Raw genomic sequence first — 15214 nt, forward strand, 5'->3', positions numbered from 1 at the left:
AGACTGCCCTGGAGATGTGTTCTGAGAATACTGGACAGCTCATAGTCACACTTCTGTGGTAGAATTTGTAAAGCCCAGCACAAACAAACAATGTGCCAGTCTGCAATGTTCTGAAAACCAATGCAACAAGATAGGACGGTGTACTGTTTCCATGACAATGACTCTCTATACGTTTACATCATTTTGGCTTTACATCTTAACCGCTGGATTTTCAGTCTGCATATGAGTTATAGCATCGTAGCCCATGAAGACCCAGTGCTACTTCTGTGGCAGTTCCCAAATGAATTTTTCTCTATTTTTACCTCACAATTTATTCTTTTTTATTAGATAATATTATCCTCTGTATTTTGCATTTTTTAGATGTAAATCATGTATTTTCCTACAGTTAATTCACACATCATGTAGATGTTTATGGTAAGTAAACAAGTGGTGCCAGGCACAACAAGCCCCGCCTCTCACACATATTGTAGCTTATTTTGGCATCGATCCAGTTGATGTCATCATGTCCATGGGTATGCTGATGTCAGTATATCAATCGCTACGCTCTGATTGGTTGATGTTCTGTGACACTGCACACTGATTGGTTGACATTCTGTGACGCTGCGCTCTCATTGGCTGATGTTCTGTGATGCTACACTCTGATTGGTTGATGTTGTTTGATGCTACGCTCTGATTGGTTGACGTTGTGTGATGCTGCGCTCTGATTGGCTGGCGTTCTGTGACGCTATGCTGTCATTGGCTGGAGTTCTGTAACGCTGGGCTCTCATTGGCTGACGTTCTGTGACGCTGCGCTCTCATTGGCTGACGTTCTGTAACGCTCTGCTGTGATTGGCTGGCATTCTGTGACGCTGCGCTCTGATTGGCTGATGTTCCGTGACGCTGCGCTCTCATTGGCTGATGTTCTATGACACTGCACTCTCATTGGCTGGCGTTCCGTGACGCTGCGCTCTCATTGGCTGACATTACGTGACGCTGCGCTCTGATTGACTGGCATTCTGTGACGCTGCGCTCTGATTGGCTGGCGTTCTGTGACGCTGGGCTCTCATTGGCTGGCGTTCCGTGACACTGCGCTGTCATTGGCTGATGTTCTGTGACGCTGTGCTCTCATTGGCTGGCATTCCGTGACGCTGCGCTCTCATTGGCTGATGTTCTGTGACGCTGCGCTCTGATTAGCTGGCATTCTGTGACACTGCGCTCTCATTGGCTGACGTTCTGTGATGCTGCACTCTCATTGGCTGATGTTCTGTGACGCTCTGCTCTAATTGGCTGGCGTTCTGTGACGCTGTGCTATGATTGGCATGTGGTCTGTGACACTGCGCTCTCATTGGCTGACATTCTTTGACGTTGCGTTCTCATTGGTTTGTGTTCTGTGACGCTGCACTCTCATTGGCTGACGATATGTGACGCTGCGCTTTCATTGGCTGACATTCTGTGACGCTCCGCTCTCATTGGCTGGTGTTCTGTGACGCTCTGCTCTCATTGGCTGACGTTCTGTGACGCTCCGCTCTCATTGGCTGGTGTTCTGTGATACTCTGCTCTCATTGGCTGCTCAAAACAAATAAATGAATGAATGAAAAAAAGCCTGTTTTGTTTTAAATCATTGCTTCCTGGTGCTTTTTAAGGCTAAAAACTCCAAAAAGACTGTTCTAGGTAATTTGCAAATGCCCATGTTCCTGTGACTTTAATAAAAGAAGCCTCAAATCATCGCAACTTTCACCGCAATTTTTATGAAAAGTTGCCGCAAAATCAGGCATTTTAGGCTGCGATAATAAAAAAAAACATCCCTCGAAATCCCGGAGGGACTGATATATGTGCCAAGTTTTCAGTAAATTGAAACAAAAGTGATGTTTTTATAGACATGTGAAATTTCACCCATTATAAGTAAATGGGAGAAAAAAAGATTTTAAAAATTCAGAAAAAATGTGAACTTTGACCTGCTTTTCCCAAAATGTAATCAGTTGTATTCTGGGTCACTGGTAATCTATAAACCCAATTTGGTATGAATTCAACCAACAGTTTTACTGCTAAAGTGTAAACAAACAAATAAACAAACTGTACCTAAAACAATACCCCTTGCCTCCCCTCCCCTGTATTTTGTGGGTGTTTTTTTCAGTGAAAATCATGTATTTTCCATATTTAATTTACTGATCATGTAGATTTTCTTAAAGCTCAGATTAAAATTGCAATTTATTATATCAAAAGCAGAGAAAAGTGAAGAAAAAGTGACTTTTACAGCAAAATATATCAGTAACTGAATGTAAAATCAAGTGTATCCATTTACTGTCATTGATCCAACTCCATGGTGTTTTACTGGTGAATCAATGCTGTAGAAGATGACGGTGTTTCCATGTGTTTTACATGTATTGATAGGATTAGTGGATCAGCAGGTATTAAACAGTTTATATCGGTAGACGGTTTGTGTCACTGGTGGCTGTTTGGGTCTTCATGGGTTAGAAAATAAACAGATCTAGTTATGGTGAGTATGGCTGCTTGCATTTCAGGTATTGATTAAACGGTAAAAATGTAGAAACAAGATGGACGAGTATTTAACCGGTCTTTTCCGGGGCCAGGTCTGTTTTTAGCGTGCATCATGTGTAATAAGCTGAAAAAAAAAAAACACAAATGGAAACATGAAGTCCTCATCGGAGGAGCTGATAATAGCTTTGGGTTTCTTGGCAACAGCAGAGCCAACAGTTCCCAAACGTCGAGAAACACATATACTATATAATAGTTTGTTTTTTTTATAGAGTTAATTACCTGCACCAGTGATAATTACTTGAATTTATCAAGCTGTGAGTCTGTCTGCAGGGTCGTACAAAAAATACTGAAGCACAGGGTTCCTACAGGTTTCTACAAGTTGAATTTAAGACTTAATTTAGACAACTAAGACTTTAAAGCCCATTTCACGGCCATACTGGCAAAAATTTGTGATTCCTAGAATTTTGGAAAATGTATTTATTTACTCTAACACCTTCATTCCCACTGAAGGCTACAACGTTATGATAATTGGTTCCTAATTTCAATATAAATTGTTGGAAAAGGTGGAAGTGAGTAGATTAGCGTTATTTTCTTTGCAGTCTGGACATTTAACAGACACATTTAAACACAATAGAGTGAACAAGTTTATGGAAACCTAACTTAAGACCTACCATCTGGGGTGCCGTAAAGGGGGGGTAAATATGACATATTCATGGGGCCCAGCATGTGTAGGGGGCCCAGTGGATATAAGGTAGAAGTTGTGAAAATTTCACGTAAGCTCCGGAGTAAAAGAGGGGTGTAGAAGCTTGGAGTCGGACGTCCAAAGTTAAGTTTCAGTTTCGGTTTCACGCCAGTTGAGGTTTTTACAGAGCTTATGAAATGCACCTCTGTACCCCCAGTCTCTACACTGCTTACACCCTCCTCCACTCCTTCGACACATTTATAGAAAATGTATTTTCTGAAGGGCCCACAACGTTTACCTTCTGTTGTATTTTATTCTTTTATTTTGGTTTTATTTATTCTTCTGTACAGTTTTTAAAGTGCTTTACAAATAAAGTTGGATTGGATTAGATTGGATTGGATTGGATGGGGTCCACAATTGGTAGTGGTGCCCCAGCCTACCATCTCAAATTTAATATCGTTTAAAGGTTTTTTTTTTAAGGTATTAAATGCAGATTTGGAAATCCCAAGACATTTTAAGACCCATGGAACCATGGAAGCAATTTTCATGAAACATGGTGGAATGGTTGGGAATGGGCCACGGACAAACATCTAACATTTTGAGACAGATCTACCAGTGGGGGTACCGTTCAGTGACGAGAATGTTCTGTAAATAGCTGTTACAAGCACAAACGTCAGCTGTGTTGAAGCCCCGGAACGAATGTAGATGAGCTGTTGCTGCTGAACATTGAACCCAGGAATACAGAGGTGTATTTGTTTCCCACAGGAAGCAGAATTAGCCAAACTGTCATAAGCACTATTTGGACTGGGTTAGTTTTACATGGCATAGTTTTACATTTCAGTTCTGTTCAACATGTTGATGCTCATATAAACTATGTTTTCAGCTCCAAAATGAACAATTTCAGCACAATTAATACGATATTTTCATGTCACAAATGGACAAGTTCTATTTGAACTGAACTGAGCTGAAAAACAAATCTTCTCCTTTTGGATTCTCCAGTTTTTCTTCCCAGATTCTCTCCTCCATATCACATGTTTTATTTGTACAGGTTCAATCTGGAGTATGGTGCTGATCCATCCTGCTTCTGTTCCACCAATACATACATGAAGAATGGCACACAGCACTGTTTACATCAACACTTTTACAATAAGAAGCATTTTTAGACACAAAGAACAATTCTAGATTGTTCTTTCCTCTTTAGTCTGATGCTAAACTATCCAATAAATAATAGTGCTCCTAGTTTTTGCACAGGGATCATTAGTGTAAACGCTGACATGGCTGCAGAGCATCAGTATGATGGGATCCACAACAACCATGTCACATCCGTCCACTGACACATTTAGTGTTTTTGTGTCAGCTGGGATTGTTTTAGATCCACAATAGCAACATTTATGAAGAAGAGCACAATTAGCAATAGGAAGTCTAGAAGTTTATTCCTAATAAAGTACTGGGACTGACCAGAGCATCATGGGTAATGTCATGTCCGTCCACCAGCAAAAGTTTTCACATACACGTGCTATTCCAAATCCAATATTTATGAAAATAGAGCTTCCACTGTCAGAGAATATCAGTAGTCTGTGCACAAATGGATTAGCATTATTTACACACACTTCTAGGACTGTAGGACAAGTTGGGTTTTTTTTTGACCCCCTAAGTAAATTTTAGCCGATGGGCAAGTGGGGTACCGCCACTTTACCACAGGACGTCGGTAATATTACAGGGTTTCTGCTGGCCATTTATCTGGCCATAGCAATGGGATTGTAAGGCTATTGTATTCCAAAACTACTAATATCTCCCAAACTATTGGTCCTATCAACTTGCCATTTGCACTACTCTCTTCCTTGACCAAAAATAAATAAATATGACAAACTGCAGCAATCAGCTTTTTCCAGATTTTGTGTGATGCCCAAGACACACACACAACATCCACTTCCCTTTTCTAATACAGTTTCAGTGAGTGGTACAGTCTGTGGATGTGTAATTCATTTGTGGTTTTGGTAGTCCTAAATTTGTTCTGCTGCTGCTGATAGTCTGGACTACTTATTATCTCTGTAATGTGGAATCCCTAGAAATGTACATTATAATGTGTGGTTTGTTTATGGATTAAAAATATGGCTGGCAGAGGTCCACACTCTCTGAACAGTTGTTTTCTTATACAAGCTCTGTTACTATCCGAGCCTCTCAAGTAGGTCAGTCAACAGTAATATCGTCGAAAGGCTAACTAGCTCTAAATTATTATGATTAAAAGTACCAATAAGCTCCAAGCCACTCATTTTAACTGCATTCGGTTCGATTTCCTCTTGTACTTAGGTTCGCTGAATGTAATTACCCCATCCCTGTTTCCCATAAATTATGTTTACGCTGTATGTAAGTCAATTGTAGCTGCAATAAGTGTGTTTCAAGGATTCACTATATTTTAACAGTAGGGAGCAGGAGGTTTGCTGGTAGCAGATACGGGTAAATAAGATCTGGTTGGCGAAAATGTTAGGTCTGTTAACAACTTTTTTTTTTAGTTTTTTTAGTCCCTCATAACACTTATCCTATAAAAACCCAGCACCATCCAAACGAACTTTTATCTGTTTTTGACCTTTCTTAAATGATTTATCTCCATTTATTATCATATTATCCTCCGTATGTTGCATTTCTTCAATAAAAATCAGGTATTTTTCCATATTTAATTGACTGATCATGTAGATGTTCATAAAAGCTCAGATTCAAGTTAATTATCAAAATATCAGAAACTGAGAAAAATTGAAGAAAATGTGATTTTTTTTTTTTTTCAACAAAATTCATCATTAACTGAACATAAACCTTGTGTGTCCATCCACTATCACTGATCCAACTCCATGGGTTTTACTGCTGAATCAATGTTAATGTTTTTAATTTATTTCCATATTTAACATTTCTTAAGTCATTTAACTCTATTCATTGTAATATTATCCTCTTTATTTGAAGTATTTTGTGTATTTTTCAGTGAAAATCCAATATTTTGCCATATTTAATTCACTGATCATAATGTTTGTGTTGTGTTTTTATATCAGAAACTGAGAAAACTGAAGAATAAGTGTCTTTTTCAGCAAGATATCAATAACTGAACATAGAAACGTGTCTCAAATCATCGTCATTGATCCAACTCCATGGGTTTTACCAGTGAATCAATGTTGTAGAAGATGACGGTGTTTCCACGGTAACTACGGAGCCTCTGAATGGGTCGTATGTGATGACCAGGAAAAGACGACAAACTGTGTTTTACACCAAATATTTACATGTATTGATAGGATTAATGGATCAACAGGTACTAAACATTTTAGATGCAAAAATACACTTAATTATGCCCAAAAATCCTACAATGCACGCAAAAATACACTTAAATATGCTAAAATATCCTACAATAGATGCAAAAATACACTTAAATATGCTAAAATATCCTACAATACACGCAAAAATACACTTAAATATGCTAAAATATTCTACAATCGACGCAAAAATACACTTAATTATGCTAAAATCTCCTACAAAACAAGCAAAAATACACTTAAAATTCCGTAAATAAAATGTTTACATCTACGAATTGTACTTGAACATAACATGAACAAATATGAACAACCTGAAAATTGTTCAGTAAAATAAGTGCAATGTTAACAATATTCTGCCTCAGTTTATCATTTATACACGTGAATCACAACGCACAGATCACAGTGGATCTACAAATATGCCAAACATTAAATAACAGGGAGAATATTATTAAAATTCCACATACTTCTCCTAAGAAATTTCAGATATTCACTTTTTTTTTTTTTTTTTGTAAAAGACTAGTCTATAAATGTGAACTTTTTTGTGTCATTTTACATTTTTTACACTAAAACAAAGAGACAAATTTGCAGTTTTCATTATTTATAGTTTATTATGATAGTATTTTACTGTTCTGATCCACTTTAGAATTAATTGACCTAAAATTATTTTAACATCCTTAATTGTTAATATTTTCAGCGTAATTTTTGTTTTTCACAAATACATCCCACAGGCTGGATTGAACCTTTTGGCGGGCTGGATTTGGCCCCCAGGCCGTATGTTTGACACCCCTGCTCTATATATTTAGTATTTAAGGTGGCTATGAAACCTGATTTTTCATTAAACACTGGGTTTGCTTTTCTTTCTTTTAATTCTCTTTGTACATACAGTTGTGCCCATAAGTTTACATAACCTGACAGAATGTACATGGGACAGTCGAAATGATAATGATATAAAGCAAAAAAATAAACAACAAAAACAACAGATTTCCATAACTTGTACAGGTAATGATTGCATATAAAGTTGTTTTTTTTTTTTCACTATCATTTTGTAGTTCTTGGGACCAGTACATATTTTATGAAAGCCAGGAATAATAAAAAAAAACAAAAAAAAACAGGGTGATCAAAGCTTTTCCGTTCCACTTTTGAAACACGTGTCTCCATAAATTCATCAGCGTCTTCTGTCCGTCTTTGATGACTGGCCGGTTATTTTCAGTAAATAAATGCAGGCGCTGATGATGCGAAAGCCCAGTAAAATGTCTCCTTTAAAGTCTGTAACGTTCTGCTTCACAGATACTTCATAGAGAACGAGGAGGAGAGGCCTCTGTATTTCACCATCGGAGTGAACAGCGGTATCATCAGGACCAGTCAGGTTCTGGACCGGGAGGAGACGGCGTGGCATAATATTACCGTGATGGCTGCAGAGGTTGGTAAGTCGACAGCAACAACAGAACAGACTGAGGATATACCTGCACTTTCAGACATTTGTTCTACTGTGTCTGTTGGTCCATACATGCATGTTTTCCATCCAGTGTCTGCTTGATGTTCCTTTGGCTCTTAATGGGGAAATCCCCCAGCACTAATCATGCAGTAGTTCCTCTAAAGGTAGTTTTTCAAACAAATTTTAATGGAACTGTCAGAAAAATGGCAAAAGAAAATACACATTTCTGCATGTTTCCATGCACTACTGCAAAGTGGTCAAAATGTACTCATTAGCATAATACAATGAGATTGTTCAAAAATGGTTTTGATTGTGTTCCTTTTATTAAGTTGAGATAATTAAGACAGATATTTCTTTTTTGGCAATATATCAAACTTTTATTTAGAAGAATCATTCTATAAAAATGCCATGAGGTGTAACTCAAAAAGTCCCTCAATTATATATTGACTCAGATAGATAGATAGATAGATAGATAGATAGATAGATAGATAGATAGATAGATAGATAGATAGATAGATAGATAGATAGATAGCACAAATCTCACATCTTGCATACATTCTTTAAAAAATTTAAAAAAAACTTTTTTTTCATGTTCCTTATGATCATGTATTTAAAAATTACATAATTAGTTAATTACGGAAACAATCACTTATTAATAAATGATTAATACATGTTTAATAAATGATTAGATATACTAAAATGTCAACTAAATAACTGTTTGAATTTTAATAACAACCACCCTCTAATTAGATAAACAATAATACAATAAGATTATTCAAATAAAAATGATGACTGTGTTCTTTTTATTAAGTTGAGATAATCGTGAAGGATATTTCTGTTTTGGCAATATATCAAATTTTTATTTAGAAGAATCTTTTTGTAAAAGTGTCATGTGGTCTTATGGTTATGTTTATTTTAGGCCTGAAAACAGCAAAGCTGTCAACTATACCTGTCAACTATGTTACCGTGTAAAGGTAACTAAAAAGTCCTTCAGTTATATATTAACCTAAATAGACAGACAGACAGCTTACATCTTGCACACATCTTTATTAAAGTAAAAAAAAAAAAAAAAAAAAAAAACTTTTTTTGTTCCTTATGATCATATATTTAAAAATTCCATCATTATTTAATTATGGAAACAATCACTTATTAATAAGTAATTAATGTGTATTTAATAAATGATTAGATATACTAAAATGTCAACTAAATAACCCTCTGAATTTAATAACAACCACCTTCTAATTCGATAAACAACAATACAATAAGATTATTCAAAAATTGTTTTGATTGTGTTCTTTTTATCAAGTTGAGATAGTTACCATAGATATTTCTTTTTTGGCAATATATCAAACTTTTATTTAGAAGAATCGTTCTATCAAAATGCCATGAGGTGTAACTCAAAAAGTCCCTCAATTATATATTGACTCAGATAGATAGATAGATAGATAGATAGATAGATAGATAGATAGATAGATAGATAGATAGCACAAATCTCACATCTTGCATACATTCTTTAAAAAATTTAAAAAAAACTTTTTTTTCATGTTCCTTATGATCATGTATTTAAAAATTACATAATTAGTTAATTACGGAAACAATCACTTATTAATAAATGATTAATACATATTTAATAAATGATTAGATATACTAAAATGTCAACTAAATAACTGTTTGAATTTTAATAACAACCACCCTCTAATTAGATAAACAATAATACAATAAGATTATTCAAATAAAAATGATGACTGTGTTCTTTTTATTAAGTTGAGATAATCGTGAAGGATATTTCTGTTTTGGCAATATATCAAATTTTTATTTTTTACAATAAGATTATTCAAAAATTGTTTTGATTGTGTTCTTTTTATCAAGTTGAGATAGTTACGATAGATATTTCTTTTTTGGCAATATATCAAACTTTTATTTAGAAGAATCGTTCTATAAAAATGCCATGAGGTGTAACTCAAAAAGTCCCTCAATTATATATTGACTCGGATGGATGGATGGATGGATGGATGGATGGATGGATGGATGGATGGATGGATGGATGGATGGATGGATGGATGGATAGATAGATAGATAGATAGATAGATAGATAGATAGATAGATAGATAGATAGATAGATAGATAGATAGATAGATAGATAGATAGATAGATAGATAGATAGATAGATAGATAGATAGATAGCTTCATCTTTTATACTTGCACTCTGACAGACCTGTGCATAATAATCTCCGTGGACCTGAATGTGTCCAAATGCCAAATAAAACTGTCCTTATGTTTCCATACAGTATGTGTGTAAACCTGAGGCGTTCTCTTTGTCCTATTGAACTGCACTGGTCTAAATCATATAAGTTTCTTGCCAGTTCCTTTGTCTAACTTTGCTTTCTGCAGCTCTCTATCCCATTTGCTGCTGTCTGTGTTTGTTTCTCATTCAGTGAGCACCACAGTCTAATTATTGTAATTATTCACTTAATCGGTTTCAATTGCACTCACTCACATTTACCTGTTATTGAAAGGCCAAGATTTCCATCTCTCCAAAGCAAATTTTCAGCATTTCTACCCTGGTTTGTTAAAGCACAAAGGAAAAATGTGATTAAAATCTGCTGGATGGAAACGTATCTAATGTTCCAGGTCAGACTGTCCTCGACTAGAACCATTTTCATCCCTAATAGGACCAAACAGTCTGTTTTGCGTTCTGCTTTTTTGTAAAGGTCAGGGATTTGTGTTTAACTCATGAAGACCCAGTGCTACTTTGGTGGCACCTCCAAAATAATTTGTTCTCTATATTTAACTTTCCTTAAGTGATTCTTCACCGTTTATTATAATATTATCATCTGCATTTGGCTGTTTATCAATGAAAATCAAGTATTATATTATATTTAATTGACTGATCGCGTTGATGCTTGTGTTATCTTCAGTTAATAATATATTTAGCTAAAAAGTGACTTCAGTTTTCTCAGTTTAGACATAACCTGTGAATTTATTCTGAACTTTCATGAGAATCTACATGATCAGTGAATTAAATATAAAAAAAATCCCTGATTTTTACTGAAAAATGCAAAATGTGGAGAATAATGTTATAATAAATGATGATGAGTCACTTAGAAAAGGTTAAATGTAGAGGGAAAAAAATATCTGAAATTTGTTATAAAAAGAGGACTGAGTTTTCAATGGCTAAACATAATTATTTAAAAAAAGGTAATTAACATATAACAAAGAACATCTTTTTTTCTAGAATTAAACTTCTCCTACACTGGAATTTGCTAGAAAGTGTTTCTTTTACATTTGTTTAACTTGAGTGTAATAATGTATGCATTTTCTAGAGCTGTGTTTAACGAACCACAAGGTACAGAAGATACTGAGTGTGCGAACAAAGCAGTTAAAGCACAAATGATGGGAGGGTCACTGCAGGGCTTGGTCTTTGTAAGTGACTGAAAGCGTTCACCCATGACAATGCATACATTTACAGACGTGTGGGTTATTAGGAAAGCAGAATGTCAGCTTCAGTTGACTAAACTGCTCTGGTTGACGTGAGAGTAAGCTTAGAATGGATTCCAAACAGTGAACATAACTGGTGTATCTGTGTTGAAGGCAAGGCAAGGCAAGTTTATTTGTATAGCACATTTCAGCAACAAGGCAATTCAAGGTGCTTCACACAGGACATTGAAATAAAAGAAACAAAAAGAAACACATTTAAAACATTATAAAAGAAACATATAAAAGGTGATTAAAAACAGCGAGTAAGAAAACAACACATAAAATCAAAATAAAATAAAAATAAAAACACACACATATTAAAGTAAAAGTTGCAGTGCAGAGTTTCAAAGAGAATATAAAATTTAAAAAGTCAAAATCCTTTTAGTCAGCGGCAGCAGTGAACAGGTGAGTCTTTAACCTGGACTTAAAAGAACTCAGACTCTCAGATATCAGACCTGATATTTTCTGGTAGTTTGTTCCAGATATATGGAGCATAGAAACTGAACGCTGATTCTCCATGTTTAGTTCTGACTTTGGGAACACAGAGCAGACCTGCACCAGATGACCTGAGTGGTCTGGATGGTTCATACTGGACTAGAAGGTCTCTGATGGATTTTGGGCCTAAACCATTCTGTGCTTTATACGCTAGTAAGAGAATTTAAAGTCTATTCTCTGAGAGACAGGGAGCCAGTGTAGAGACCTGAGAACTGGACTGATGTGGTCCAGTGTAGAGACCTCAGAACTGGGCTGATGTGGTCCAGTGTAGAGACCTCAGAACTGGGCTGATGTGGTCCAGTGTAGAGACCTCAGAACTGGACTGATGTGGTCCAGTGTAGAGACCTCAGAACTGGGCTGATGTGGTCCAGTGTAGAGACCTCAGAACTGGGCTGATGTGGTCCAGTGTAGAGACCTCAGAACTGGGCTGATGTGGTCCAGTGTAGAGACCTCAGAACTGGGCTGATGTGGTCCAGTGTAGAGACCTCAGAACTGGACTGATGTGGTCCAGTGTAGAGACCTCAGAACTGGGCTGATGTGGTCCAGTGTAGAGACCTCAGAACTGGACTGATGTGGTCCAGTGTAGAGACCTCAGAACTGGGCTGATGTGGTCCAGTGTAGAGACCTCAGAACTGGGCTGATGTGGTCCAGTGTAGAGACCTCAGAACTGGACTGATGTGGTCCAGTGTAGAGACCTCAGAACTGGGCTGATGTGGTCCAGTGTAGAGACCTCAGAACTGGGCTGATGTGGTCCAGTGTAGAGACCTCAGAACTGGGCTGATGTGGTCCAGTGTAGAGATCTCAGAACTGGACTGATGTGGTCCAGTGTAGAGACCTCAGAACTGAGCTGATGTGGTCCAGTGTAGAGACCTCAGAACTGGGCTGATGTGGTCCAGTGTAGAGACCTCAGAACTGGGCTGATGTGGTCCACTCTCTTGGTCTTAGACTGGAGCAGCAGCATTCTGGATCAGCTGCAGTCGTCGAATAGACTTTTTAAGCAGACCACAGAAGATACTGTTACAGTAGTCAACTCCACTAAAGATAAATGCATGGACAAGTTTTTCAAGGTCTTGCTGCGACATCAGTCCTTTAATCCTAGAAATGTTCTTGAGGTGATAGTAAGCTGACTTTGTAATTGTTTGTATGTGGTTTTTAAAATTCAGGTCTGAATCCATGACAACACCCAGATTCCTGGCCTGGTCTGAAGTTTTTAACTGAAGTGACTGGAGCTGCATGCTGATTTTAAGACGTTCCTCCTTGGGTCCAAAAATGACTACCTCAGTTTTTTCTCTGTTTAACTGAAGAAAGTTATGGCCCATCCATTCAGATATTTGCTCCATGCATTTACCCAGTGCTTGTATGAACTGAAAATAGTCTTGCAAGAATGGTTCACGTCTATCTAAATGAACCCTTTAACCCCTGAGACATTATTCCAGGTAAATATGTGTCTGTTTCAGTGTCATTAAAAAATCTTCAATAAAGCCAAGAAAAATCTCAAATTTAGCTAAAAATCTTGAATTAAGCGGAAAAAAAAAAAAAAAAAATCTTCAGTTAAGTAAAAAAAAAAAAAAATCTTGAACTAAGCAAAAAATAATAATCTTCAATTATGTTAAAAACAACAAAAAAAAAAATCTCGACTTAAGCAAAAAAAATAAATCTTCAATTAAGTAAAAAAAAATCCTGAATTAAGCAAAAAAAAAAAAAATATTCAATTAAGTAAAAAAAATCTTGAATTAAGCCAAAAAAAATCTAGAATTAACTTTTTTTTTTCTTTGTTTTAGTGCAAAAAATAACATTAAATTATGAAAATATCCACATTTACAAACTATCCCGTAACAATAAAATGTCAATAATCTGAACAAACATGAACAACCTGAAATGTCTAAAGAAAATTAAGCACAATTTTAAAAATGTTTCTTCCTGTTCCTCAGTGTTTAGTGTCTTTGTAGATCTGATCCATAATGTACATGTAGAAATGATAAGTTGAGGAATAATATTGTTAAAATTGCACTAAATTTTCTTACATTTTTTAATTTAAATTTCAGTTTTTTCAGGTGTTTTTTTTTTCTTTGGATAGTTTATAAAAGTAAGTATTTTCATAATTTAATGGGGTTTTTTTTACACTAAAACAAAGACAAAACTTTGGAGTTGTAATTATTTATAGGTTATTATGTTATTATTCTACTGGTCCGGCCCACTGCAGATCAAATTTAGCTGAATATGGAACTGAACTAGAATGAGTTTGACAGCCCTGGGTTTAAGGGTTACCAAACGTGTGCCTACCAGTGCAGATGAATCCCACCATGATGACATTTCCAACTGTATCTGAAGCTGTGCAACCCCAGAAACACATAACGTAAAAGATAAAGATGTTTTTAGAAAGTGATTTATTTCAGTGATTTTTTTTTTTTTTTACCCCCTCATGGATTGCTTACTTATTGATCTGACAGGACCTTTGAATCCCGACACAGAGATGGTGTCTGTGAATGCATCTAAGCGACAGTCCATCAATTCTTTCTTCTTGATCCTCCCTCTCATTTCCCTCCAGCCGATGCTTGCCTTGCCAATTACCCTTTCTCCTACCATTTACTGCACAATAGTGGGAGTAATGGACTGAGCAGGAGCATTCATAAATGCCACTCGGCTCAGTCACCCTGATGGTGAGCCCCTGGAGATTAATGCAAGACAGCCCTCCTGCACGAGGGGTGTCCAGGACGGGGAATTGGGGGGTGAGGGCTGGGATACCAACCATATCATTTACAAATCAAACATGTTAGTGGTGTGGCTCTGAAGTCGTTTCAGGACACAAATGAGCAGAGTATAGTCAGTGGACGGCCCAATAAAAACACAATTACCCCAAATCTATACGTCTATAAGTGGCTTTGAGTCATTTTATTAGGTTTGGTATTAGTTTTCCAGATAATACAGAGAATGCAACTATTGATCTGCAACAGAGGTTGTGACACAAACACCAAAACATCTCCTTATATAACAGTCATGACTTATTAATACGGTCATTTATGTTGAACTTTCTGTATTTGGGTGCTTCGATGAAACTGGGTTTATTTTGGTACCTCACCCAATAATAAAAGAGAAATTTAGACATATTTCCCCCCAGAATGTACCTAATGATGACCTCAGATAAATGCAAAAAGTATATATTCTTACTCTGAACCATCCCAAAATTTATGAATTTTTAATAAAATACTGGGGCCAAAAAGAGGACCAAAATTGGGACAGGAAAAGCTCCCTAGGTGTCAGTGCGTTTGATCTGAAAACATGGCTGTAAATGGTCTTATATACCGCTATAAATAAAGATACTGTGTTAAATTTAAGCTCACAGTGGTTTTT

The 15214-nt window shown here is 36.3% G+C and overlaps 1 protein-coding gene across 1 annotated transcript in view; it reads left to right on the forward strand.

The window, feature by feature from the left end:
* LOC115437552 (cadherin-18-like) overlaps window positions 1-15214 on the forward strand; it is a 263744-nt gene that overhangs the window by 166727 nt on the left and 81803 nt on the right. Inside the window, exon 6 of the mRNA XM_030160788.1 lies at window positions 7744-7880. Coding sequence (XP_030016648.1) covers window positions 7744-7880 — 137 coding nt within the window. The remainder of the gene's footprint in view (window positions 1-7743; window positions 7881-15214) is intronic.

Source organism: Sphaeramia orbicularis, chromosome 17, assembly GCF_902148855.1.
Source record: "Sphaeramia orbicularis chromosome 17, fSphaOr1.1, whole genome shotgun sequence".
In the NCBI taxonomy this organism is placed as follows: Eukaryota; Metazoa; Chordata; class Actinopteri; order Kurtiformes; family Apogonidae; genus Sphaeramia; species Sphaeramia orbicularis.